At 37.6% G+C, this 25,187-nt stretch overlaps 1 protein-coding gene and 1 long non-coding RNA gene across 3 annotated transcripts in view; one reads left to right on the plus strand and one right to left on the minus strand.

The window, feature by feature from the left end:
- The window catches only part of GTF3C1 (general transcription factor IIIC subunit 1), a 41,744-nt gene that overhangs the window by 10,421 nt on the left and 6,136 nt on the right, over positions 1 to 25,187 (plus strand). Inside the window, exons 10-32 of one of the 2 annotated variants that reach the window (XM_032197349.1) lie at positions 593 to 804; positions 1,409 to 1,548; positions 3,229 to 3,382; positions 4,354 to 4,457; positions 5,707 to 5,891; positions 6,263 to 6,538; positions 7,520 to 7,665; positions 8,087 to 8,184; positions 9,368 to 9,464; positions 10,202 to 10,379; positions 11,150 to 11,285; positions 12,573 to 12,708; positions 12,925 to 13,006; positions 14,190 to 14,375; positions 15,967 to 16,124; positions 16,257 to 16,399; positions 17,965 to 18,046; positions 18,781 to 18,893; positions 19,460 to 19,522; positions 20,657 to 20,750; positions 21,583 to 21,755; positions 22,395 to 22,679; positions 23,773 to 24,026. In XM_032197349.1, the coding sequence (XP_032053240.1) occupies positions 593 to 804; positions 1,409 to 1,548; positions 3,229 to 3,382; positions 4,354 to 4,457; positions 5,707 to 5,891; positions 6,263 to 6,538; positions 7,520 to 7,665; positions 8,087 to 8,184; positions 9,368 to 9,464; positions 10,202 to 10,379; positions 11,150 to 11,285; positions 12,573 to 12,708; positions 12,925 to 13,006; positions 14,190 to 14,375; positions 15,967 to 16,124; positions 16,257 to 16,399; positions 17,965 to 18,046; positions 18,781 to 18,893; positions 19,460 to 19,522; positions 20,657 to 20,750; positions 21,583 to 21,755; positions 22,395 to 22,679; positions 23,773 to 24,026 (3,495 nt within the window). The remainder of the gene's footprint in view (positions 1 to 592; positions 805 to 1,408; positions 1,549 to 3,228; positions 3,383 to 4,353; positions 4,458 to 5,706; positions 5,892 to 6,262; positions 6,539 to 7,519; positions 7,666 to 8,086; positions 8,185 to 9,367; positions 9,465 to 10,201; positions 10,380 to 11,149; positions 11,286 to 12,572; positions 12,709 to 12,924; positions 13,007 to 14,189; positions 14,376 to 15,966; positions 16,125 to 16,256; positions 16,400 to 17,964; positions 18,047 to 18,780; positions 18,894 to 19,459; positions 19,523 to 20,656; positions 20,751 to 21,582; positions 21,756 to 22,394; positions 22,680 to 23,772; positions 24,027 to 25,187) is intronic. The other variant, XM_032197350.1, reaches the window with a different exon arrangement.
- On the minus strand, positions 4,452 to 23,773 carry LOC116495109. Its single transcript, XR_004253925.1, has 3 exons — positions 23,423 to 23,773; positions 5,671 to 5,777; positions 4,452 to 4,508 (listed from the first exon to the last, which is right to left on the minus strand). It is a non-coding gene; the product is annotated as an uncharacterized LOC116495109 (long non-coding RNA).

Consider the following 25,187-nt stretch of genomic DNA (forward strand, 5'->3'; position numbering starts at 1 on the left):
ATCTCTCTCTTGAGTTATTTGGAATGTCACAATGTAAAAGCTGACAGCCTTTTGGGAACGTATTTCAAGGAGGATATCATGGTTTAGTTTAGCTATTTGCATGTTCCTACCACTTCTTTGGTGCACTCCAGGGGAAGAGAGAACAAATCTCCATACCTTAAGTATATTGTCTTGGGAGTAATATTATATCAGTTCTCAGTTCTGCTCTGAGCCAGAAGAGTTCCCCTCAGGTTTCTGGCATAATTTGAAAGTCTTTTTGACAGAAACCCTTCTTTCTTCAGACAGCAGTTTCTGAATAAGCTAATCTGTCCCCTCTTGGTAATGTAAGTCTGCCTCTGAAGAGGCTTCTGCATGCAGAGAGCACATTTTTGAAAACCACATTTCCAGAGTTAGCTTTTTTAAAAGCTTTACTTTTTGACAATTCAGTCACTCACAATCAAACCGCTGCCTCCAGCATGGTAGAAGAATATGTGAAAATGCTATAAAGTATACAGTTACCTGTGAGAGTGGGGGAAGGCCTTTTATAGAGAGCTGTACATTTGCAGAAACTGTGAGAGCAGAACAATTACAAGGCCCTTTGTTCTTAAACCAGGCTTAAAGCCAACGGCTGTGAAGTCTGTGGGGAAGAAGCTGCCTTCCCCTCAAATTGTTGAAGAATCTGATGAACAAGCAGACACCTCTTTGGGGGAGAATTCTACTTTGGAAACTCTAAAGCAGGAGTCCAGTTTTTCTACCTGTGCTCATTCCATTGATGAAGATGGAGATGTGGCTGTGGTTGAGGAGGTCAGACTTGAAGACCCTAAGGTAAGACCATGGGTCTTAGTATTTTCTTTTGGGTATGGCTATCTGAGCTAAGTTGTGTATATTTGCAACAAGATTCCAACTATAGCTTTTGTATTTGTTTATGGGATTGGTTTTTTTTGTTTGTTTTTTAACTTAATTTTATTTCAAGACACATTCATATTCTGTCAACGTTGTAGGCAAGTGAAAATTATTCCAGCAGATAGGAAAGTAGACATCATTCTGGGTTAGTTCTCTAGTGTTTTACAATTTCCCCATATTTACTTAATATGTGTCATCACCTAATGTCCATCTGTGCATACAAGTGGTGTGTATTATCTGGTTTGTCTGCCCTAAACCAGAAGAATTCATGGGCTTTGACATGAAAATTGTGTAGCTTCACTGTTGCAAGAACAAGTGTGAGATGAAGTGTTTCTGAGGGACAGAACATGTTGGCTTGGACTCAGCACTATGGTAATGCCACTACCAGCTCTCTAGGCCAAAACTCTCAAGTCAGCCAGGGTCAGAACATGGAATGGGCAGAGTGCAACTGTGTGAAAAACAACTGTTAGGCTGATGACCCTGAATAGTTCATATTAAATATCTTTTTGTCTATGTTTTGCACTAGAAGATATGTGACCAAAAGAAGGAAAAGCGTTCCAAAGCTACAGCAGTGGAGCGATCTCATGAAACTTACAGACTGCTAAAGCGCCGAAATCTCATCGTGGAAGCTGTCCGAAACCTCCGGCTAATTGAAAGCTTGTTCACGTGAGTCTGTCTGAAAAACAGTGTTATGGGCACCCGATGCGCTGTGGTAGCACAGGCCCTGCTTCAGGAACCCTGTGTGCTGTTGGCTTTTTGTATCCCTAATAGTAGTGCTGTAATGATGGAGAGAATGCAGCAAGGAAGGGGGAGGGATTAAAGTTATACTGAATCTTAAAACTTAGTCAGGTGTTTAGAAGCAATTATAGCTCTTCTCAGATAATTAAACAAGTGGAATTTTAAACAGTATATTCAGAGATCTCTATTAATATTGATCAGAGCTGACCAGAGATCAACTCTAAGAGATCTACCTATTTTCTCCTCTCAGTATGCCAGTGCCCGGAGCCACATAGTAAGGTACAGCACTTCCCTGCTTGAGGATTCTTTCATCTGCCTAAGTTTTGTATCTACTTGTTTTCAAAAATTGTTCTTGTGTTATTCTGTCATTGATTGTAGAGACTCTTCATGTCACTCAGCCATCATTTGTCACTAGGATTTTAGTGGGATCTGGAAAGTTTGCTTTTCTTAGCTGTTTTATGTGGAATGGTTTTATGTGTTCTCATGATTTTTCCTGTAGGGACTAAAAATATTTCCCTGAATGATATAGCAATCTTTCAGACTTCTAAGATCCACTTTCAAAGAGAAATGGCAATTCTGGCATTCTCCTTGAGTCCCAGTTTCCAAATTCGCAAGATTCTGTTGTGGCAGATTGGATTACACCCTCCATCTTCTATGTCAGCGCGTAACATCCTGGCTTGTAAAAATACACCGGGCTGCATGTTCTAAGAATTTAGTAAGAAATAATGACTTTATTCTCCTCTGGTTTGAGAATTTTGAAACTTTCTGTCTCCTAGTTCAACTGCAGAGTGTTGTGAAACTAGAGCTTCATCTTGTGGCACCAGCCTCGTTGCTGATTCATCTAGCCTTGTCCAAGAGCAGACTTAAAAGATACTTCTATCCCCTATGCTCTGTCCCCTTTAGTGCTATTCATAGGTTCCTCCCTTACTAGTGAAAGTTCTGCCCCTCTCCGGTGTCTGCTAGGGAAATTTGATGGTTGTCACTATAGTTGTTAGTTGCCATTATGTGGTATTCTTTTGAAAGTTGAAGTCCAGGTGTACATTCACTTTACTGTCTCATTTCCTTAATACCCTTCATTATTCTCTTCAAAATTCGCTCTCCAGAAATAGGGCCTGGAGCATTTGTGAAGAAGTGTATGAAAATGGGCATAAAGAGAGTAGGGTGTGAACATGCTCCTGCAGACTACTACAAGAGAAGAAATGAGCTTGCTTCAAGTAACAGGATATGTGTATTTGTATTGTGAGTGCATGTGTTGTTTCTGAGCTCTGAACACTGCAAAGTAACCTCTTTCTGCCTCAATCTTAATTGAACTCACAAATGGAAATACAAACTGCATCCGTCATGAAAAGCTGTAGGTTTTCTTCACCTTAGAGAAGCTGACATAAGAGCAGTGGTGTTCACCTGAAAATGGTACATTTAATAACAGAGAAAATACAGCTGAAATTTAAGGCTAAGTTCCTAGTTATCTACAGCAAAAGGGAAAAATGAGCAGCAATTGCTGGAAGTAGGGAAAAATCCATTTGCCTCATTCAAGCAAACTCAAGCAAACTGCTTAGGCAGTTTGGAGCATTTCTGGGCTAAAATGCAGGGGTTTTTTTCATCTTGTAGGCTTCAGAAAATGGTCATGGATCAAGAGAAGCAAGAAGGTGTCTCCACTAAATGTTGCAAAAAGTCTATCATCCGACTGGTCCAGAAGCTTTCACGAGAAGGACTCCTCAGACTCTATCGTACTACGGTCATCCAAGATGGCATTAGTAAAAAGGTGCATGCTCAAACCCTGGCAACAGAAACGGCTTTTCTCACAGCCTTCTGGTTTCTCAAAGTATTTTGGGCCTTTGTACTGAAATATAGGGAGGACGTTACTTTTTGTAGCAGAACCCTCAGTCGAGCTGCCTGTAAGTTACACATCCCAAACTGAGCTACTGTGAAAACCAGGTTTCTGGTTACTTTCAATTATTGTACTGCAGATAATCATGAAACCAAGGAATAGTCCCTAGGTCAGTCTCTGAATATCCTGTCCGAGAGGTTTTGTTGTTTGTCTCTCCTTGCACTGTCAGGCTACGGCACAATTCTATTCAATCTCATTTTGAAAGCAGAGAGTGTATGAGAAATGATAAGTTAGCTTCTGAATTGAGACTTATAGAATGGGATCTACCTTGTATTTTTAACAAAAATGCAGTGTTACTGAGTTTTATGAAAGTAAAATGTCTGTAGTTTAAATGTTTGTAGTCTGTAGTTGTAAAGCTCACACTTGTCATTGTAACGAGCGTGAAATATCAGAAGCAGGGAGAGAAACAGTTCATTGAAAATCACTTTCTGCACAATTACTGTAGATTACACATGAAATCTTGCTAATCTGAATTGTGTGTGTACTTTTAGCAATAATATCTATTAGTTTGGCTTTATGAGGTACCGCTTTTCATTTATCCCTTTCAGCTTAATATTTGCAAGTTTGTATTCTCCAAATATTTCAGATTTTTTTTTTTTTAAAAAAAGAGGTTTGTGCAAATGACACTGAGTTTTTATTGGTATAGAGACCAAACAGCCTGGTGTCTTGCTTAGTATGAGCTAATTGGTCTTTCAGTCCAAAGGTGTTAATATTCTGTGAATTAATAAAACTTTATAGTGTTCATCCATTGTGGCTACTAACTAAATCTCTGATAATTTATGCGGCTGATTAAGAGTTGATATCTCCATAAATACCTCTTGTTCATTTTCTTCTGCTTTTAACAGGTAGAGTTTGTTGTTCATCCTTCCGTGAGTCCTAATGATCCACTTGTAAAAAGTGCCATCGAGCAGGTGCGTTTCCGAATCTCCAATTCAAGCACAGCAAGCAGGCAAGTTACAATGATGATCTCGTGGGGAATCTGGCTTATTACATGTAGTACCTGCAAAAGTATGCAGAGGAAATAAATGCAAATTAAGCAAAAGAAAAATTAGCCTCCTCTCTAACAAGAGAGATCAAAGTTCAAAGATGAAGTGAGGTGCTTAATATCTGCCAAAGACAAGAAAGAAGAGGAATTGAACTCTGATCCCTTGAACTTAGCATTAGCTTCAAGGTCTTGACTTCTCCATGCTCATTTTGTTTTGCATTTCAGTCACTGTCTTCACATGGTATCACACCCAGCTAGTTTAGAACAGCAGTGATTAAAGAGCTTTGCCAATTCATAGAGAATGCGAATGGCAAATGAATGAGAATGGCAGCACTAAGCTTCTTAATTTTCTGTCTTTTGGTTAGTAGTGGATTCGAGGCCAAGTTAACCCTGTAATCTTGGAGCAATATGTAGAGAAAACGTAGGGTTCTCTTTAGCTGCAGACAGAGAAATACAGGAATTGGTGAGATGAATGAGGAAGAAATTCCAACTGTTTCTTTCGGGATTTAAGCATTTTACTGCCTGTGAGGTGTGGGCAGATAAACAAATCATCATAGTGGGACTTTAGACTGTTGGCATTAACTTCTTAATTTGCTAAAGATTTGAAGTTCAACTTTTGGAACACTTACAAGCCTTATATAGCTTTTATAGAAGACTGGTTCACCCTTTACCTTAAAAACTTCTGCAAAGGAAGTTTTTTTTTAAACTGTAAATGTAGTCTGTGATGGTCACCTACGTGCAAGACCACTGGGCAACAGAGAGCATAGGATTCAGGACTTTGGAGGTGAAGCAGAAAAAAAAACATGATCATGTAGCCTCATAATGAGATCAATTCCCAGAGATGGGGTTCTGTTCCCTTCTTTAGGAACCGTGCATGCATTCTCAAATGCAAAGCACAAGCTTCCACCTGCACCTTGTGTCTGAAAAGATTAATATAAGAAAGAAATCCTATACCAAGAGAGAATAGGGTTGTGCATATTAAATTTCAATACCCAGCTTATCTTTTCAAAAAAAGCTCATAAAAGTACCTTTTTCCATCAAAATATTCAGTATCATTTCATGGGAACAAGTGTTCAAGGCCATCCTTCTTTTGCAGAGAGACTTGTGTTTCTTTTAATTACCAGCCCCAGTGATGCCATCTCTGTTCAACTTGCAAGCATTGCAAAAAAAACCTTACCTGTTTTTACCGAAGTCTTGTATGGTTTCAATACAGGGTTAAAATTCCGCAGACACCAACATTGCAGGACCATGCTGAAGAGGAAAACGTGGGGCAAGATGCAGTTCCTGAATCAGGAGAAACACAAGAAAGTTCATGTAAAGCTGAAAATAATAGTCGAACAGGAAAAAGCGATGAAAAAATGGGCATAACAGAGCTAAAAAACTATCACCCTGTTACAGGTATATCCAACTTTTTTTTTCTGTCATCTTTCACATTTCCATTTATTATTAATGATCACTTTCAGATGTTGGGTTCTCGTAAGATATAAGTGGTTGTTTTTTTCTTATTTTCTAGAAATGCCTTACATTAGAAGCAGTCTCAGCTAGGGACTACTATCCAATGTTTTCTTAGATTATTTTTTTTTTAATTGCAAGCTGGGGTACTTCCATTCTCTACTTCTTCACAAATGTGTAACTGATATTTACTTTCAATGGCCCACCTTTTCTTCCATTTTTTTTCACATCAGCTTTGCAGAGGTAGCTTTTTTTTTCTTTTTTTCCTGTTTTAAACCACTTTTTATTTCTGTTTGATACTTTATCTTTCCTCCCAGTTCCAGGACTTGGGCGTTCTCTTGGCTTTCTTCCCAAAATGCCCCGTTTAAGAATGGTCCATATGTTCCTTTGGTATTTAATTTATGGGCACCCTTTAAATGGAGCAGACCGAAAAGGAGGTAGTGATGGTGAGAAAAAAGGCAGCAAGCAAGGGCCAAATGTGAACGCTGCTATCTTCGAGGCCCAGACAGATGGGAGCGTGCACATTATTGAAGCTGAAACAAATCCTGAAATCTCTGCACGTGACACTGAAGTGGAGTTGTCTAATCAAACAGGTAAGAATTGACACATCCTGGCTTTACTAGAGGCTTTGCTGTGCTTCAGTGTAATATTTCCATAGCTGTTTGATAATATGATTTCAATGAAAACACACAAAGGTAGGAACACAAATGCTTGCAAAAAGTACTGATAGATTATTAATGGCTTGTTCTCAAATTGAAAAGGATATCATATAGGACCTCTATTCTGGGGCCAATCATAATTAATACTTTTTCTTAATGATTTAGATAATTAACCAAAATATGCTCAAACTAGGGATGATGATAAGTGGAAGGTTTGCTAGTAATTTGGAGGGCAGGATTTGAATTCCAAATTGTATTGAGTAAATTGGAAGAAATGGTTTAGATTTATTCTTATTAGGGATAGGTCTGAACCAAATCCACAGTTGCATAACTAGTGCTTAAACTAAATTATGTAATGTTGCCACCTTCTATTTTTTATATAAAAAAGTTGTAGTAAGGGGGACAGAATGCATATCTTCCAAAGTGAAGACAATGTTCTAGTTAATTGATCAACTGTTCTCCATGCTACTGGATGTAGAAAAAGAAATGGATTGGATATCCATATTTATTTATTTTTTAAATATAGTTTAAGGATAGTTAAGTCTTTGAGCAGATTATCTTGGTTAAAAAAATAAAGATCTTATGGGGTAGTCTAAGTACCGTCTTCACACTTCAGAATATGGGAATTTGTTATATTTGTAGTTTTCAGACATCCTCTAAAATGTCTGTGTAAGCAAAGAAAGAAGAACAAACTTACTGTTACAGGCTTTTCAAGAGTCCTCACCAACATTGAAAAATCCACTTCAAAAAAGACTGAAAGTCAGCGAGATAAGTAATTTTTAGGTCATGTTAGATTTTCAGGCATCCAAACAATGAACTGCCAGATATGTTCTGCTTGAGCACTCACAGTAAAATGACTAGTGTAAGTATTGAGTTTGTCTTAATCTGAACCTAAGCCAGTTATTTTGTTCCTAGTGTATGTGGATGATATGTCATGGATGCGCTATGTCCCTCCTCTGCCAGTTCATAGAGAGTTTGGATTTGGATGGGCTCTTGTTAGTGACATTCTTCTCTGTTTGCCTCTCTCACTCTTTGTTCAAATAGTACAAGTGAGCTACAAGGTATAGTGCTTTTTTTAATTATTATTACCTCATATTTGGTTTAATTTAAAGTCTGATAATTCAACTGGATTTATAAGCAGTAACAAATACCACCTTAGTCTTTTTAATGAAACTAGCCATTAGAGAGTAGAAACTTCATTTCATCGTGGTTTCTTGTACAGAAATGCTAGTTGCATGTACAGCCACGCTGAGAAAAATGTGTAGCCCTATAATACTGAAAATTCTAAAGGTTATATTTTGCAAAGAGCTTTTTATAATCTCAGTGAATCTCCTGCCTGATTAACACGATTAATGTTTAACCATTTTACAAAAGCAGTAACTTTTGCTTAAAAATATTTCAGTAGACAGTAATAATACCAAAGCTCGGTACTTTAAAGGATAGTTATATTTCACGTTTTGATTAACTTATAAATAATTCTAGGTGGATGGTCTGGAAGAATTTTTAAATGATCCACTACAAAGGCACACACTGATCAGATTTCTTCCAAGGTCAGTGCGACAGCAGCTTCTCTACAAAAGGTAAGTAGATGAGTCAAAGTAAATGGCTCTAGGGAGGAAACAACAGTGGCTGACTGTTTTCTCAGTTATTTTCTGTTTATGTCGAAGAGAACTTTGTTACTGAAGACAAGCATCATCAATCTTGTAAGGATAGTGTGCCAAACTGTATTTTTCTCTCCCAAATAGAAGGTAATAAGAAACTAATAAATGATATTCATGCATGCTGTCGGGCAGTGTTTGAGAACTGGGAGGCTCTGTCCTTCATAACTCATCAGCAGGATGTTACTTCTGTTCAAAACACACTCCCAACTGCTGCTAAATTCAAAATTTAATAGAGTCTAAATGATGCTGTCCTTCATAAATCTTTCAGGAGGTGACACATTACCTAACTCATGCCTCTCATACATAACTTTCAGTTTCTGTGTTATGTGCTCACGCAGGCATGTCTGCCATTGTTTGCCGTTCCTCATCTATAAGGTTTAGAAATCGAGATTGGACTGAAGGTATAAAGTGAAAAAAAAAAAAGTGGTATAAATTCCCATATAATTGCACAGAAAAACTTAGATCTTAATGAAGTTAAATGTGAGCAAAGCTGAATTTTTCACAAACTCTCTCTCTGTCTCAGAAGTGTGATCTCAAAAGCTTCCTGAAACTTCCAGAGTTTTGCCACTGAAGTGGATAAATATCATGGGAAATTATGCACTTTTTGCTATGCCAAGCTCTGAAAGCAGTTTCTTGGAGCAGGTAGTTCTGAACCTTACAACTTTAAAGAACTGGACAAGAATCCTTATAGTTGTATGGACACGTGAAGGTTTATCAGCCCATATTTAGTAGTCATGTTTTGTTATGTGTGTCTTCTCATAATAAGAAATTGTCTGCAGATCTGCTGGTGTTCTAACCGTGTTCAACTCTTTTGTACATAAAGTATTTTTAGCTAATTATGTTCTTTGCTAGCAAAATTTTGTTAATAATTAGCTAAAATACTATGTTTTTTGTTTGAGGAAAGAAAACTTGCAGCTTTGTGATTTTACTTATTTTCTGTGGACTAACAAGTCAGACACTTGAGAAATTCTAAAACCCAGTATTTCAAAAAAGCAGCTGGTTTTCTGAAACTTCAGGTTGCTGTATGAAAATGGCATGTTTTCTGGTATCATTGTTAGTGCTTTCGTGAATGCTAATTTGATTGTTTCTAACATTACTGCAGGAGGTACATCTTTTCAGTCGTAGAAAACCTTCAAAGATTGTGTTATATGGGACTGATACAATTTGGTCCAACAGAGAAATTTCAAGACAAAGACCAGGTAATTCTTTGAAAACTTAACCATTTTCCTTCGTGTTATTTGTTCCAGTGATACAAATGCAAATTTGGGGGGTTGTAATTGCCTTAAGCAGTTTAATTAAATACTGATGTTGCAGACATATGCAAACCTCCTGTTCCAGCTGTCATATTGTAAGTTATTTTTCTCTGGAAAGAGAGTACTCAAGTGTATAATGCTGGAAGTTGCACAAATAATGACCTATGAGTTTGCAGACTTTGTGAAAAATTGGTATGCCATATACTCATTTATTAAGGTGTTAGGCCTTGGATGTCTAACAGACAGAATTAAGTCACTAATCATAATAAAATAGAGACATTCTTACACAACTTTTTGTAAATTGAGAGCACATGCAAAGGAGCACATATACTTTACAAGATAGATAATTAGGCCCCTAAAGAGGAGCCTAATCTTGAATGAGAGTTTGTAGGAAGTAGGCATTCTATGGAAACTTGGAATAGTCCTGTGCACAAGCTGGGGAAAGAAACTGTTCTAAACCTAAAAATTAAGTTTTTGCTTCACTGGCAAAGGAAGTTTGGGAATACAATGCAATATGGTGGATGTTGGCATCTCTGAGCAATATTTGGCTTATATACTGGCTCAAAACATCAAAGACAGAGAAAATGCTAATCATTGCTAATCAGATTAGATTTCGTGTCTTGTAAATTATGCGATTTCAATGCTTTCTTTCTACCAGCCTTGAAACATACTGTATTTGACAGGTGTTTGTGTATATGAAGAGAAATGCTGTGATTGTAGATACCACTATCTGTGACCCCCACTATAACTTGGCACAAAGTAGCCGCCCATTTGAGAGGCGCTTATATGTTCTGAATACCATGCAGGATGTGGAAAACTTCTGGTTTGACTTGCAGTGTGTCTGCCTTAATACACCATTGGGTATGGTATAATTGTACGTTCTTATCACCTTTAATGTTCATTCTGTTAAAGCCATAATTCCTCCCTCTTTCCTAAAACTTGAGGCAGGCTCTGTGTATGCAATTGCTTGCCTTTAGTTCTGTTGGCTGATCTCCTTATGCACGAAAAAAAAAAACTAGGACTTGGAGTTTTGTCCTTGTAATTCTGTGAAGTTGAGATCTAAGAAACAGAACTATATATTTGACATTTTCAGAACTGTATTAAAGGGAAAATCCTTTCTGTCCCATTAGAAGTATCGATATGTGTAATAGCCCTGCTAGATTTCAATTCAGCTATGAAAAAAGCTTCTTTGAGAATACTTTGAGAATAGTTAGTAGTATATTTTTGTCATAGTCCTCTATCAATTCAAGCAGATCTCTCTCTTCCTTAAAAACATGTTGCTAAACTTTCCAGCAGATAGCCCCCGTTAGCTGAGAAGTGGAATTTAAAGGATTTTTGCACCCAATTTTTTTGAGTTTATTTTTTGTTTTGTCCTTTTGTATTTTTAAATAGGATATACAGCTGCAACAAGTATACATTTAAGAAAAAAAAAAAAAAAAAAAAGATAAAAAAGTTTGCTACTGAAAGGCCAGACAAAACTAGTCTGTATTTCTGTAATTAGTCAGGTGAAAGAATCTATTTAGTACTGTTTGGTAAGTCAGTGAGAGCAGTAGTTTCCCATAGCAGGGTAGATTGAAATGGGTTGAAGTCTAACTTCTCAACATGATGGTCAAAATCATTTATATGTCTAGGAGTTGTCCGCTATCCTCGTTCAAAGAGAAGTAATCTTCAAGGGGAGGAGACTGCACTAGATGTAGAAATGGAACAAGAATCAGCAGTGGATAAACACAATCTGGAACGGAAGTGTGCAATGTTGGAATATACCACGTATGTCTGCTTCTTGCTTGTTTTGTGGAATGAATTGAGTGGGTAAAAAGAACTGTTCTGGTTTTGAGAATGTCACTCAACAGCAAATGCAGTGAAGATGAGCATTTCATGGTTGGTTTTTGTTTTGGTTTGATTTTGTTTTTAATTCAGAACTTTTCTGATTAAGAAGAAGCATAGTTATGTATCAATTCTACAAGCACCGTGCCTATCAAGTAGGTATTTATTCTAGCAGAATGGGAAAAACAGGTTCAGATTTCCTTCCAAAGTAGTACAGATGTGTGGTGAAAGAGTCTTGGGGAAAGTGAAACTGGGAAGGAAGGAATGCTTCATAAGCACAGTTAATGCAAGGGAAAAAATTAAGGACTCTCCTGTGCTTTATAGCATGGCACCTCAAGTACCACAGAGCTTCAGAAGCTCTCAAGTATCACATTCTGAATTCTGTCCTTTCTGTGTTGCAATTTCTTACATATTGCTTGCAGATCAATTCCCAGTATGGTATATGTACACTGGTGAAATACAGAAGCCTGAAATACATCTTCTGCCAGGATACATCACTGCCAGGATACTGTGACAGCCTTGCAGAATAGCAGTTATACTTTTAATACTGTTGTGCACTATGGTTTAGTTTTGTTGTCAATACTCTATTCTGTTTTATTAAACAGTGTTTAAAGGTATTTTCAGTATTACTGATAGATACATGAAGTTATCTAAAAATAAATAAATAATGGAGTATATATCTGAGGAAACCAAATTCCAGTTTCTGGTTTTGTTTTTCCTTCCAGGCAGAGAATTTCACATGCATTGCGTTTTTTTGTTTGTTTTTGTTTTTGTTTTTTTGTTATTTATTTATTCATTTTCCTGTTTGTATGTGTATTCAAACAAGGTTTTAATGTGTTTTGCTAGCTGGAGAGATCAGTGCTTGACAGTGTGAAAAATGTCAGGTTTATGGTGGCCTTTAGTTCCCATGGAAAACTTTCCCCACAGTTGCCGTGAGAAAGTTTCTCATCTGAGCAAGTGTTTTCTCTAGTTCTGTTGTAGGAATAATAATGAGACCAGTGTTTAACATGACCACTGGAACTTAATTAACAATAATGAAGTTGCTTTGGGTATAATCTTAAAACTGAAAGCTTGGTCATTAAATATCTGGCACTACAACTTAATGGAAGAGCCTTTGCGTCTGCAGAGTAAGGGGAGAGTTCTGCATGTTGCACACATGTAACTTAGGAATTGCTTTCTCAGATGCTTTTATAAAATAATAAATGTACATTTTTTTACTCTTTCTCTTAGAGGCAGCCGAGAAGTGGTTGACAATGGAACAATCCCTGGGGATGGGTTAGGTGCTGCAGGTCTGGATTCCAGCTTTTATGGCCATTTAAAACGCAATTGGATCTGGACAAGCTACATCATCAATAAGACTAGCAAGGTGAGTATCTTGACAGTATAATTTAAGAAAAGCTCTACAGCCATTCAAATACGTAGTAGTAACGGGAGAAATGAATTCTTCATTGTAGCTAGGGATCTTTCTGTTGTTCATACTGAAAGCTTATTTCAGACGCTACTCAAACGATACCATTATTGTAATGTTAAAACTGATGCACTCCTTTTGCATATCACTTGTTTGAAAATGCTGTTCTTTTAGGAAAATACAGCTTCTGAAAACGGACTGACAATGAGGCTCCAAACCTTCTTAACAAAACACCCTCTTCCACTTAGTACTGGAGGTAAGGTGCTGGTGCTGGTGGGGGCTGCGACTGTTTTATGACTGATAATGTCTTTGTTAAATCCCATATTGATTACGTGGGTTATTCTGTACCTGACCTAGAATGCTTCTGAGGCATTGTAATTGAAAAGTAAATAATTTCCTTTCCTATTTGTTGGATATCTGGAACATTATTTTTTTATCCTTTTTAATTTCTGATGTGCAGTTTGCAAAAAGTCCAGAAGGACCCAGTGTCTCTTATGACTAGGATGTTAGGTCCTGAATCTTTCTAATAAGGCTGTAGTAGTATCAGAGGTCTGGTTTATACCGATGTAGTATAGAATACTAACCTTATTTTCTAAAGCAATTTGTGAGTGATGTTTTTTCCGTCTTTCAGTGATTTGCCACTGGTTTAATTGGATCCAAACTTTTTGCCTTTTGATCTTTCCTAAAAGTGGGAAACTTCTTGCTGCTTCGATTTTTTTGTTGTTGTTGTCAAGGGTGTTCATACTCTTGTACTTTAACTGTATGTTAGGCTGTAGTTGCTCTGCAGTCAAGTTGTTCTGTATACTTTATATGTAGATACAGCTACATAAAGGTGTCTGTTTGCAAACAGTCTTATTGCACCTTCAGACTTCTGGTTTTCTTCATCCCTAGCCTGTTTTGTAGCATCTAGATGACTTTAAGGTTAAAGTCCTTGTTACAAATAATTCATTCAACATCTTTATAAGCTCAATTTGATATATTAAAAGGAGCTATTAAAAGAAGAATGTGCGACATTAAACACTTGTAATACTGAAACTGTTAAACCATTTTTGCCAAGTCTAGCTTGATTTAAATTCCTAAATTACAAAAAGCTCACTGTAATGAACCTTCATTAAGGCGCTGCTAAAATTGCATAGCCTAGCATCTAAGTTAAGGCAGAGGAAGTACTTCATGTTGAATATAAAACCTCAGTTCAGTTTCCTTGTGTTTTTGCACTGTATTCTAGACTTAATAATTACTTGATAATTCCAAATTTAGGTAGGATTTTATTCTGTGTAAGCTACTGAGAAGTGGCATGAAATGCCACACTGACTAACAAAAGGCGAGTTGGAGAGACCTTCTCTCTTAATACACTGAAACTGGCACTTGCTTTTTATATCTTATTATTGTAGAATGAAATTGCTATAAAGATCCACTTCTGTAAATATATGTCATCTTAGGTAACAAAATTAATATTTTGGGAGAAGCAAAGGCAGGATCTAAGTCTCTTGTCCAGAAGGAGGAATGTATTGAAATAAGTAAAGAAGCAACCCAGGATCGAAACAAACGAGTGAGAGGTGGAAAAAGCCAAAAGAGGAAGAGGCTTAAGAAGGATACTGGGAAGGCAATAAAGAAGAAAAAGAAAGGTAAGTAACTAGCACACATCAGGAAAAAGAAGCATTCTTTTTAATGCATCTACCTACTGTAGCTTGCTTTAGAGAAGCTGATGTGACTGACACAGTGTGGGAAATGGAATGTTACTGGTCATCTTGTTGGGTTGTCTCTTTTGGTGAAAAGGTTCAGATGTTCTGGGACTGTATTGTAGCTCTGGTGGAAAACAGGAGCATGCTGCAGCTGTTACCTGTGTGTTGATCATGGTTGTACTACTGTATAAACGAAAGAAATTCAAATTGTGCCTGGGCCAGATCAACTCATTGCAATTCACCATTTACCTTTTTGATAGCAGGCTTAGAGCATCAGACCATGAAGAATCTGTAGGTAGTCAGTTTTCTATCTAAAGTGCTTGTTTGCTCATTCCTGAGCAAGGTATTAATGCATTTTACTTCCTCAACTGCTGTCACCTGGCTCCTTCTCTGTTTTTGTGCTTTCATTCTTACAAACTCAGTTTTGGAAGTTGTTCCTGGCTCCATAATCCTCCTCATCCCCTGAGGGATTCACATCCAGACAGATAAACTTTCTGTAATCCACTGCATGTCTGTGCATATCTAGACTGCTGCTTTTTGTGTCTGTGGTAGTATGTAACAACAAGTTCCCCTGATACAGTCAGTCTTCTGCTTTTGAATGACAGACACAGAGCTGACAAAGCAGCACAAAAGAAAAGAAACAAAGCATTAAGTGTGTAGTTAACAAAATTTCTTCCTGTCAGACTTTATCTCTTACTTTAATCTTCACAAGGATAAGGTAATAAATCAAACAGCAACAGTAGAGAAACATCTGTTGTCTTCTGAATTGGCTGAGAAGCTACTGATGGGAACTAAAAGCCTAATTGCTTGCTTTTCACACTAGCCACAGTGAGCACCTTTTCCTTCTTAAAAATTTTTGCTGCATTGTGCTTTTATTCACAACAAACATTGGTCTGAACTTCTTAAATATAAAATACAGTTGTAATGTTTCAGGCTTGCTCCTTGGATATCTTTCAAAGGCAAGCTGCTTTGTTTCCTATTCTCATGCAGGCCTTAGTCTCAAGAAAAATTCAATGTAAATTAAAACAATGACATTTGAGGAAAACAGATAACCATTCTTCTGTTTAAAGCACCTGCTTGGTGTTACAGCATTTTTTCCAAGTTGTACATTATAACCATTTACCATGCATACACCTGGCTGAATGCATAGTCTCTAGTGTTTTTGGTTTTTCTACAGATTGAAGAATGATTAAAATACATTTGACACATCTGATGCTTCACTGTTGGTTACATTGCACTTCTCTTGTAGTGTGTCATAGTGAATAGCCTGGCTGTACTACATCTTATGGAAACATAATACTGGAAAGAACTTGAGTTATATCCAGTCAAATTCTGTTTGTGGATTTTTTAACCCATTTCTTCATTGATTTAAGCCATGTTTTCCAAAGCAAGGATAGCGTATTTAGCCCACTGAGTCTCTAATTTGGGCTTTTGCTCCTTGAAGTTGCACATTAGCATTTATAATGTTTGTGATAAGAGTTTGAATTCATCATAATACGTAGTGCTGAGATAATTGTCTTTTTCTGGATTTTAGAGGAAACTTCTGTAGAAAAAAGCAAAAGGCTCCGCTACCATGACGAAGCTGACCAGAGTGCTCTGCAGAGAATGACACGTCTGCGTGTCACCTGGACAGTGCAAGAAGACAGCTTGCTCATGCTGTGCCGAATTGCTAGTCATGTGCTAAATGCCAAGGTAGGGCCTCTATTTAATGGGTCTGTGTATTGAACACACATTTCATTGATCCTAGGAGTTCTTCCTGGTTCTAACCATTATTTGTGTACATAAAATATGAAGTTTAACTCTGAATGTTTCTGTTCTTCGTAGGTAAAAGGACCCTTTGTTCCATGGCAAGTAGTTCGGGATATCATGCATGCCAGTTTTGAGGAGTCCCTTGATAAAACTTCCCATTCTGTTGGACGAAGAGCTCGTTACATTGTCAGAAATCCCCAGACTTACCTTAATTACAAGTAAGAAGGTTTCTGTGTTCTAGGTATAAGCTGAATTCTGAAACTAAGGGATGCGCTCCTCCCATGTTTATCTTGTTTCATGGGAATATAAATTTCCCATTTTCTGCACCCTAGTGCTACCAAATCTGTCTCTTCAGGGGGAAAGACGTATCAATGGCATAAAGAATAGCACAAGAAATATGTTGGTATGTAAATCAGTAGTGCACTTGCATCTTAAAAGTACTGTACACTTCTGATGTTAGCTGGTATTGTGTCCACTTATTCTTCTTTTCCCCATAACTTCAAAAGAAGATACGGTACATTTGAGAAGTTAGAGGTGAGTGCAAAGTATAATTAGGGATGGAAACAGATACTGTAAAAGGATTTGTGTGCCTGGAAAAGAGAACTGAGGGGAGATGTCAAATGATTTTTTGGTTCTCTGACATGTTTATGCTATTAAGAAGGAACAATTACTTAACTGATATAAGAACTGAAGACGTTGCATAAAGATCATAGCCAGTAGTTTAAAATAATGGTAGGTTTTCATAAAACATGCAGTTGAGCTTAGAACTCCTTGACACAGGATGCTTTAGATAATAAAGTTTACATGAATTCAGCAAGTAACGAGATAAATGAATGAAAGAAAAATCCACTGAAGAGTATTAAAGACATTATAAATGTAAAGACATTGTTGTGGATCAGGAATTTCCCTTTTAAGCAAATTCTCAGAAGCTGGGAGATTACACAAAAAAGGTATCACTCTGCACAGCCACTTCTTCCATCTTTCCAATCTGTATCCTGTTGGTATCTGTTATAAGAGGATTCTGATTGAAATGGAATTTTTTTTTTTTGATCCATTATTACACCTTTGTGAAGACAAAAGTTCTGTAAAAGGAAAGATCAATTGTCAGTTACATACATCTTGTTTGATCCTTAGAAAAATTTATAATTGCTTTTTTTCAAACTAGGAAAAAAGGGTTAACATACTTAAAGTAACTAGCTCTACTGTTTGCTCGTCTTCTTCTAGACAGAGGAGACAAACATGCTTGAAAGAACAAGTTGAATCTGGTTTGGGTTATTAATGTCTCAATTTGATTGTCAGTTCTTAAGTAAAGATACAGGGATTTAGAAGTAACAGTGGCAAGTAACTCTTACACTTTGGTATCTTCTTTCAGATGAACCAAGCTGTCTCACTTAAGTTTTTCAGCCCTTCGTCCCTCACAGAACACCTCTGCTTCCTATTCTGCTCTACTTTCTTGCATTCCTTACGAAATATTCAAAAAAAAAAAAAAAATTACTTGCATGGGTGCTATTCTTGCACTGTGTATGGGCTGTGGCATAGAAGTTTTTCCTAAAGGAAATTTAGGTTTATTATTCAGGTCTCATTTCTATCACAGCCCATGTGAAGTAGTGAAATGAAGATGAGGTGGTTTGATTGCACTGATAATCTAGGTATGTGGTAAGTTAGGCAGAATTCTTCCTTTATTCCTATTTTGTAAATGACATGTATAGTTTAATTTCTCTGAGCAGCATTAGACTGAGAGAATTTCAACCAGTTACAATGTCTTCAATTGTATCTGTTGCAGAGTTTGCCTTGCTGAGGTTTACCAAGATAAAGCCCTCATTGATGATTTCATGAATAGAGAAAATAACTATGAAGATCCACAGGTAGGAGTGAAATAATCTGAAAGGTCATAGAGTGCCTGCATTGCTTGGGTTACTGAGTGCTTGCACTGTGATTTCGTTTCTTGAGTACTTGCACTATGATTTAATTTCTTATCTCTCTTGTGCTCTTTGCTACGTTAAAAATAGCATTGTTGTAAAAATGTAGCATCATTGCTATTTGGGAATGAGATGGACACAGGCAGCCTTACAAAGGCATGTAAACAGCACAACAAAATTGTGTTTTTTTTTTCAATGTGTTTGTTTGTAAAAATCCTTCATGTGTACTCATGTACACTGACTTTTTTTTTTTTAATCCTCTTAGCCCCTTGTCTAACAGGTGTCCTTCAAAAAGTGATTGTGCAAACTGATTTGAGGTAGAACATGATAGAGACTGTGAAGGGTATAAGGAGAAAAAAATACTTAAGCAGAAGCCTAAACAAAGCTCCAGCAAGATATCTTATGCTGTTGTGTCTAATTTTTTTTTAACTGTCTTTATGGTGGGTTGCTTGTAGCTGTGAGCCTGATTACAAACAGAACCTGCAACTTTTGAGAAAATCAGCAGTCTTTACAGAGCTTTTAATGAATTCTGTCATCTGTTGGACTATTTCTCTGACTTGATAATTCAATACTAAGCTATCTCTACCAGAATCTTCCATCAACACTTTGAAAGTAAATGGTCTTTTCCGACTCTTCAGAAATGTTACCAACCTCAATTTCTTTCTCTTTGTTTTTTAAAGGTTTGTGCAACAGAGTTTAAGCAGTTTGTGGAAAGACTGAAAGTGAAATTCAGTTCGACACTGGGGAATCCCAACCTTGAGATTCCTGATACTTTGCAGGAACTCTTTTCCAGGTAATGGTGATTTTGACTTTCCTTTACCATTTTCCAGATCAACTGGCTTCATTTTGTATCATAATGTGTTGCTGGTTATTCAGCTAAATCATTTCAATGCTGCTGTCTAAAACTGTAATACCAAAGAGTGCTTAGTATTGTGTAGCATTCCCCAGGCTCTCTGTTGATGAATATTACTTGGAGATGAGTTTGAAAATATGGGTCTCAACAATTTTATGATAACAAATTTAGCACCTTTGTAACTTTTATTTATTTTTTTTTTACTTTGGGAAAAGCTGTATGTTATTGAAATGCTGTGGATGGCAACTGAAATTCTGAGAACTCAGTAAAATACCAAATCTGTACAATTCTGTACTGGCTCCCATGCATGTGTTTTATCTGACAGTTATGCTGAGGGCTGCTGGAGCAGAGAGCACCCTTGCACTGCTTTAGTACTTAGGTTATTAGCAATTGCTGTGGTTAACCTCTGCATTTCACAGTTGATACGAAATCAAGATCTCTGTATGGCACAGATTCAGCATAAAACATGTTACTTTTGTCATGGTGTTTTCCCTTCACTTATTTAGATTTCGAGTTTTGGCAATTGGAGAAGATACAAACCAAAACACAAAAGAGGATAGTCTCAGTAGGTGAGTAACATCAGCACTATTTTTTTCCATTGGGACTCCAGGGTCATGTCAGCCCTCACATCTGTGAAAGTTGTGCATATAGTCATCTAATTCAGTATGTTTTTCATGTGTTTGTTTGTTTGTTTTTTCAATATAAAGCTAAGTATAAGAATACGCTTAAAAGCCTGCAGGTATCTCTGACATGGATCGTGGATTTGATAAATAGAATGACAGCAGCAATGACCTTCTCAAAATTTCTTTGTTGGGAAAACCTGAATTTTCAGTATCTTTGTGATTATTTTTATCTCCAAGTTTTTAAATCTCCTTTGCAACTCAAAAGAAATTTTTACCACTTACTGTCCTCACCAGAATTTAGGAAGTAGTAAGATCATTCCTGAAATGCTTTGCAATGTTCTACAAATCTAACCTCTCAACTTGTAAAGAAATGGAAAAGAGGTGTCTGGAAATTGCAGAACACTAAGGAAGTGCTTGACTTGAAGACTGTGTTGGGAATCCTCGGTTGCTCTACGAAAATCTACTTTATTATGGCTCATGTGCAGACAAAAGATAGGGCAAGACTGTCAGATGAGCCCAGGTCTCACGCTGGCAGAAAATGCAGATATATTTTGGAAAGTGGCTTTTGGCAGAAGACTTTTGTACTTGGGAAGCACCTTCTCTGTGTTAGCCTATAAACATCCAGAGGAGTCTTAGGAGGAGTCTTACGGAATGGGTAGAGGTGGAAGCAGAAGTTTTATTTACTGGCAAGGAGTTCTCTGGAATGTGAAATAAGACAGTCTTTCCTGTATGAATATTCTCAACTAAGACAATAATCTGTCATTCTGGTGGTCTCTTACCATTATAATAACATTTATGTTTTCCATATGGGTGCTGTACCTTAAGAGGAGGAGATGTTACCAAAAATAACTTTGTTTTATGTCAGGTTATCTGGACTGATCCAAAAATTCAGGGTGGAGTGTCAAGGAAATGTTAACAGGCTCCTTTACGTTAATGATCCTCAGCTGATCTCACATCTTTAGAAATCTATATCCAAAGAAGCAAGTGATTGAGTTGGCCTATTTTTGTGCTAATTCAGTAGTTTGGTATCTCCTGCTCAAAAATCATCATCATAAATAAACACTTTTTTCTTTTTTTCAGTGTCTACGATATTCATTTTTTAGTGCTACAGAATCTTATTCAGAGCACTTTGGCACTCTCGGATAACCAGATGAAATCTTGCCAGTCGTTTCAGGTACAAAATCTAAACCAATCCTTACTGGTCATACAGTCCTAAAGAGCTTTTCTTTACCTTGTCACGTCTTTTCAAATGGGAGACAAGAAACCCTGAAACTTAGATTTGTATCCATTCTGTGGGGATTATTCTGTTCTGCTTTTGAGAAATTATGTTTTCCAGGCAGTTCTTCTATATGGTGCTTTTCTGCTGAGGATGAGATTGCAAGATGTAAGGTTGCAGCAATCCCTGAAAATCATAGGAAATGAACTCTATGTCAATTCCAGTGGGTCAAACTGTATCATGATTTAGTGCATGCTTGAGCAATTGAAATTATGCTCTGGAGGAGATGCCACAAAGGCAGTCCTAGTATCCAGCTGACACTGGCGTTGGTCAACCTCTCCTTCAGTGTTGGAGATTACAAAAATGTATCATCTATCAGTGAAACACTTCAAAAATAAAGTTAGAAGTTCCAAAGGAGTTTAATATCAACAGGCAAGATGGAGCCTAAAAAGTCAAGTTTGTGGAAGCATGTCCGCCTGGTAAAATGATGGGAAGAATCTATCCAGATACAGTGCAAATGAATGTGCTTTACATAGTAAATTCTAGTAGGAGACTGATCCCGTTTTCACTTTTAAGTGTCCTACAGAATTTAGTTAATTTAATTGGCATTTACTTTGGAAAGCCTGGAAGCCAATAAAAGAAACAAATAGTATAGTTAAGTGAATTTATATATATCACTTACATTCTGGCTTGTAGCTCAGTGTTCATTTAGTTAATATAAACCTCAAGTAGGTGAGCCTACCAGTGGGTTCTGAGCTAAAACTGTCTTTTACATTGGTGTTTTTTGCAGACGTTTCGTTTGTACCGGGAGTACCGGGATGACATTCTTGTGAAGGCTTTCCTAGAGTGTCAGAAGAGAAGCTTGGTCAATCGCCGTCGAGTAAACCATACGCTGGGTCCAAAGAAAAGCCGGGCTTTGCCTTTTGTACCCATGTCATATCAGCTCTCTCAGAGTTATTACAGGTGGGTGTCACTGTATATGCATGAGCAAATAAGAAGAATCAAGTCTGGTATGCTTGGCATGGAGAATACACATGAAGTATCTAGAGTTTAAAAAAACAAACGGCCATAACAGCTGAAGCTCAAAAGATAAAGATACCATCTGTGTATGTTAGCCCTTCATTCAGTTAGCAACTGGGACCATGCAGGGAATAGAGACAAGTTTGCTGAAGAGCCTTTACAGAAAGACATGTGCAGAGGAGAGGGGAGGTAGCACCAAAGTTCTAGATGTGATGAAAAGATTTGTCTCTTAATTATTTTGTGCTGTATTGTACCCTGGATGTCGGGGGGCAGGGAAGAGCAGTTAGCTATAAATGCAGTCAATGCTCAAGCAGGAGATGAGATTGTTCCTTTATATTTGCTATATAGTACCTGACCTTTACATGGTGTACAAATGCCTGCTCTTCTGGACCTAGTAAAGGGACTGTGAAAGCAGATGTAGAGGATACTTGGTCATCAGCTCTAGCATGGCACTTTAACTATTTGGCTGCTCTGTGTACTATTGATTTGAAATCTATACACTGTAAGAACAGACTACGAAAGATTTATGGTTTGCCAATTGTTTTTCTTGTTTGGTTGTTTGTTTTCTTTTCTTTTGTCCAGAGTTTTTACATGGCGGTTTCCTAGTACAATCTGTACGGAGTCCTTTCAGTTCTTCGAGAAGCTCAAGGACACAGAAAAATCAGACCAGCCAGATAACTTCTCCTTTAAAGATCAAGAAAGCAAAGCATCAGAAGACATGATTACATTTCCTATGGATGGACCTGGTGGTCACTGTGTGACAATGCTTTCCCTATTCTCCCTGGGACTTGTATCTGTGAATGTGAGAATCCCAGAACAGATAGTTGTGGTGGACAGCACTATGGTAGAAAATGAAGTGATAAAAAGGTAAGCACTGTTATTTTTATTAGTAAATAAGGTTTGGGGGTAACTTGAATGAAGTTGGCTATCTTCCCATTTCAAGGACTAAGAAAGATTTACTAGGATTTCTTTATCAGTGACACCTGGCTCCACAGTATTTGTTCTGTGTGTTGTCTGTTCTTTAATTTTTATTTTTTAAACCTGCAGCAATTGAATACCATTGAAATTGAAACTCTCTCTTGGCACTCCTAGTTGTGAGTAGAGGTACCTGAGTTCAGTTTTCCAACCGGTTTTGATATGCTCACAGTAGATTTTTTTCAAAATGATGTTTTCCTTTTTGGTTTTAATATGTTTTAAGAGATGGTACTTCAGGTCTAAGCCATCTCAGAAAATATTAGAAGGAACCTAGGTTAGGTTGTCTCTAGCATAATCTGCTTAAAACAAGAGACAACTTTAGGGTTAGATCAGTTGTTCAGAGCCTTGTCTGCTTTGCGTTTATCCAGAATGGCTCTTTCTTGTCCTGGAAAGTAACAGTGTTGACTTGACTAAATTTGTTCCTGGGAAATCTATCATGGCTGCTGTTACAACTATTCTTTCTCTACTTTGAGGTTGTCTACAGTTTTCTTGTTTTTTTTTTTTATTTTTTTTTTTTATATTTTTTTATTTTTTTTTAAATAACTGAAGTGTTTGGTCTGTGATGCTTTTCTCCTTTTAAAAATAAACCCTACGCTATGAGACAGACATGCCTCATGCCTGTCTGAGACACTTACGGTTTCAGCCTTTGTGCTCTGAGAGGTGTTCTCTCATGATGAAGCTGCTGTTCAGCCAAGAACAGAAGTTCAGAGGTTCAGCACTTTAAGCTGAGATATGTGGGGTTCATTTCAGATGTTCACAAAAAGACAGTCTATACTTCACTGTGGACGTTCACTGGATTTTGTTTTTTTACGGTTGTTTGTTCTCAGCACTTCAAATAAGCCTGTTATGGACGTACCCACAGCTGTTCATGACTAACCACTGGAATGCAGAATAGCATGTGTTCTTGCTGTACTCCTTGTAATGAGTCAATTTCTTATTTTGGGAGGGGGAAAGGCAACAAACAAACAGTCTCTGTTTGCTGTAGCTTGGGAAAAGAAGGACTTGAGGAGGAGGAAGAGGAGGATGACGACTTAGACGACAGCTCTGGAGGCAAACGGAGAATAGAAGTAAAAGCTCGTCAAGCATCTCATACCAATTACTTGCTGATGAGAGGCTACTATGCCCCTGGAATCGTCAGTATGCGCAATCTGAGTCCCAGTGACAATATCGTGGTCAATTCCTGCCAGGTGAAGGTTAAGCTGCGGTGTACACCAGTTCCGGGAAGACTCAGCTCTCCAGGTTGGTTCACAGATGGGCTGGAGCAGGATAGATAAATCCTCAGCTTATGAGTTTTCTGAGTTGAACAAAGCCTCCTAATAGGAATGTTCTTTTTTCATTAGACATGCAGTTTGCCTTGTAATGCTTTCTCTCCTGACTGAATACAAACAAGTAGTTGACTTCTAAAGGCACCTTTTGGTGGTTGGTGACAAGTCCTTGGCTGCACTTCATGTTGCATGAAATTGTTTATCAAAATAGGATGTTTGTTCTCTTCTCCATTTTTCCTGAAGTTTGTCTTTCCCCCCAGTAACTTAAAGTACCATGCTACCTTACACCCAGGGTTTCTTTTCTGTAAAGAGGAAAAAAAAATCTTTCAGAGCTCCTTGAATGGAAATTCACTTTTACTTGTCTGTTGCAAGTGACTGAAATAGTGGTGTTCAATCTCTGGCCTTTTAGCTACAGTAATTAAACTTGTTGATAACATTTAGAGCTTGAATATTTGCAATTTATCGGCACTCTTCCTTCCTGAAGGTCTTCCTTTCTGCTGTAATGCAAATGTATCCAGGAAAGCCTGTAGCTGTTTAGCTCTTAGTGGGAAGGGCTAGTGCTGTCCCTGCCCATTCCTATTGTTATTGTGATAGAGGTAAAATATAAATTATTTCTCATATCTCTGCTACCACACATGCCCTGCAGCTCTGCTCAGCTAACAGCTCATTACAGTTCTTATTTTTCCTTGGCTGTCAATGAAGTGCAGCTGTCATGTAAGTGTCTGTCAGTGCATGATGTAAAGGAAACCTGCAGATAAAAGGGCAGGGAGCAGATAAGAGGTCTGCCAAAACTGCCACCTAACCATCCGAGACTGAAAAACGGTTTTGTGCTGCTTCAGCTTCTGAATACTTATAACAGTGGGGGGTGAGTTTTGGTGCAGTGACAGACCTGTCCCCAAACAGAGATGCTTGTTATACTGATTGTACTAAAACACTGGGAACTCGCAGTTTATGCCATTGTTTGGCTAATAGCTTGCTGCCACAGATCTTTCAGTGTGAGAGAGACCTGGACAGGCTGGAGAGCTGGGCTAACTAATTAATGAGGTTAACTTAATTAACTAATTAACTGAGTTAATTAACTAGTTAATTAAGTTTAGGTGGCCCAGTGTAAGAGAATTCCAGAAAGTCTACACTG

The sequence above is a fragment of the Aythya fuligula genome, chromosome 15, assembly GCF_009819795.1.
Source record: "Aythya fuligula isolate bAytFul2 chromosome 15, bAytFul2.pri, whole genome shotgun sequence".
Lineage (NCBI taxonomy): Eukaryota > Metazoa > Chordata > Aves > Anseriformes > Anatidae > Aythya > Aythya fuligula.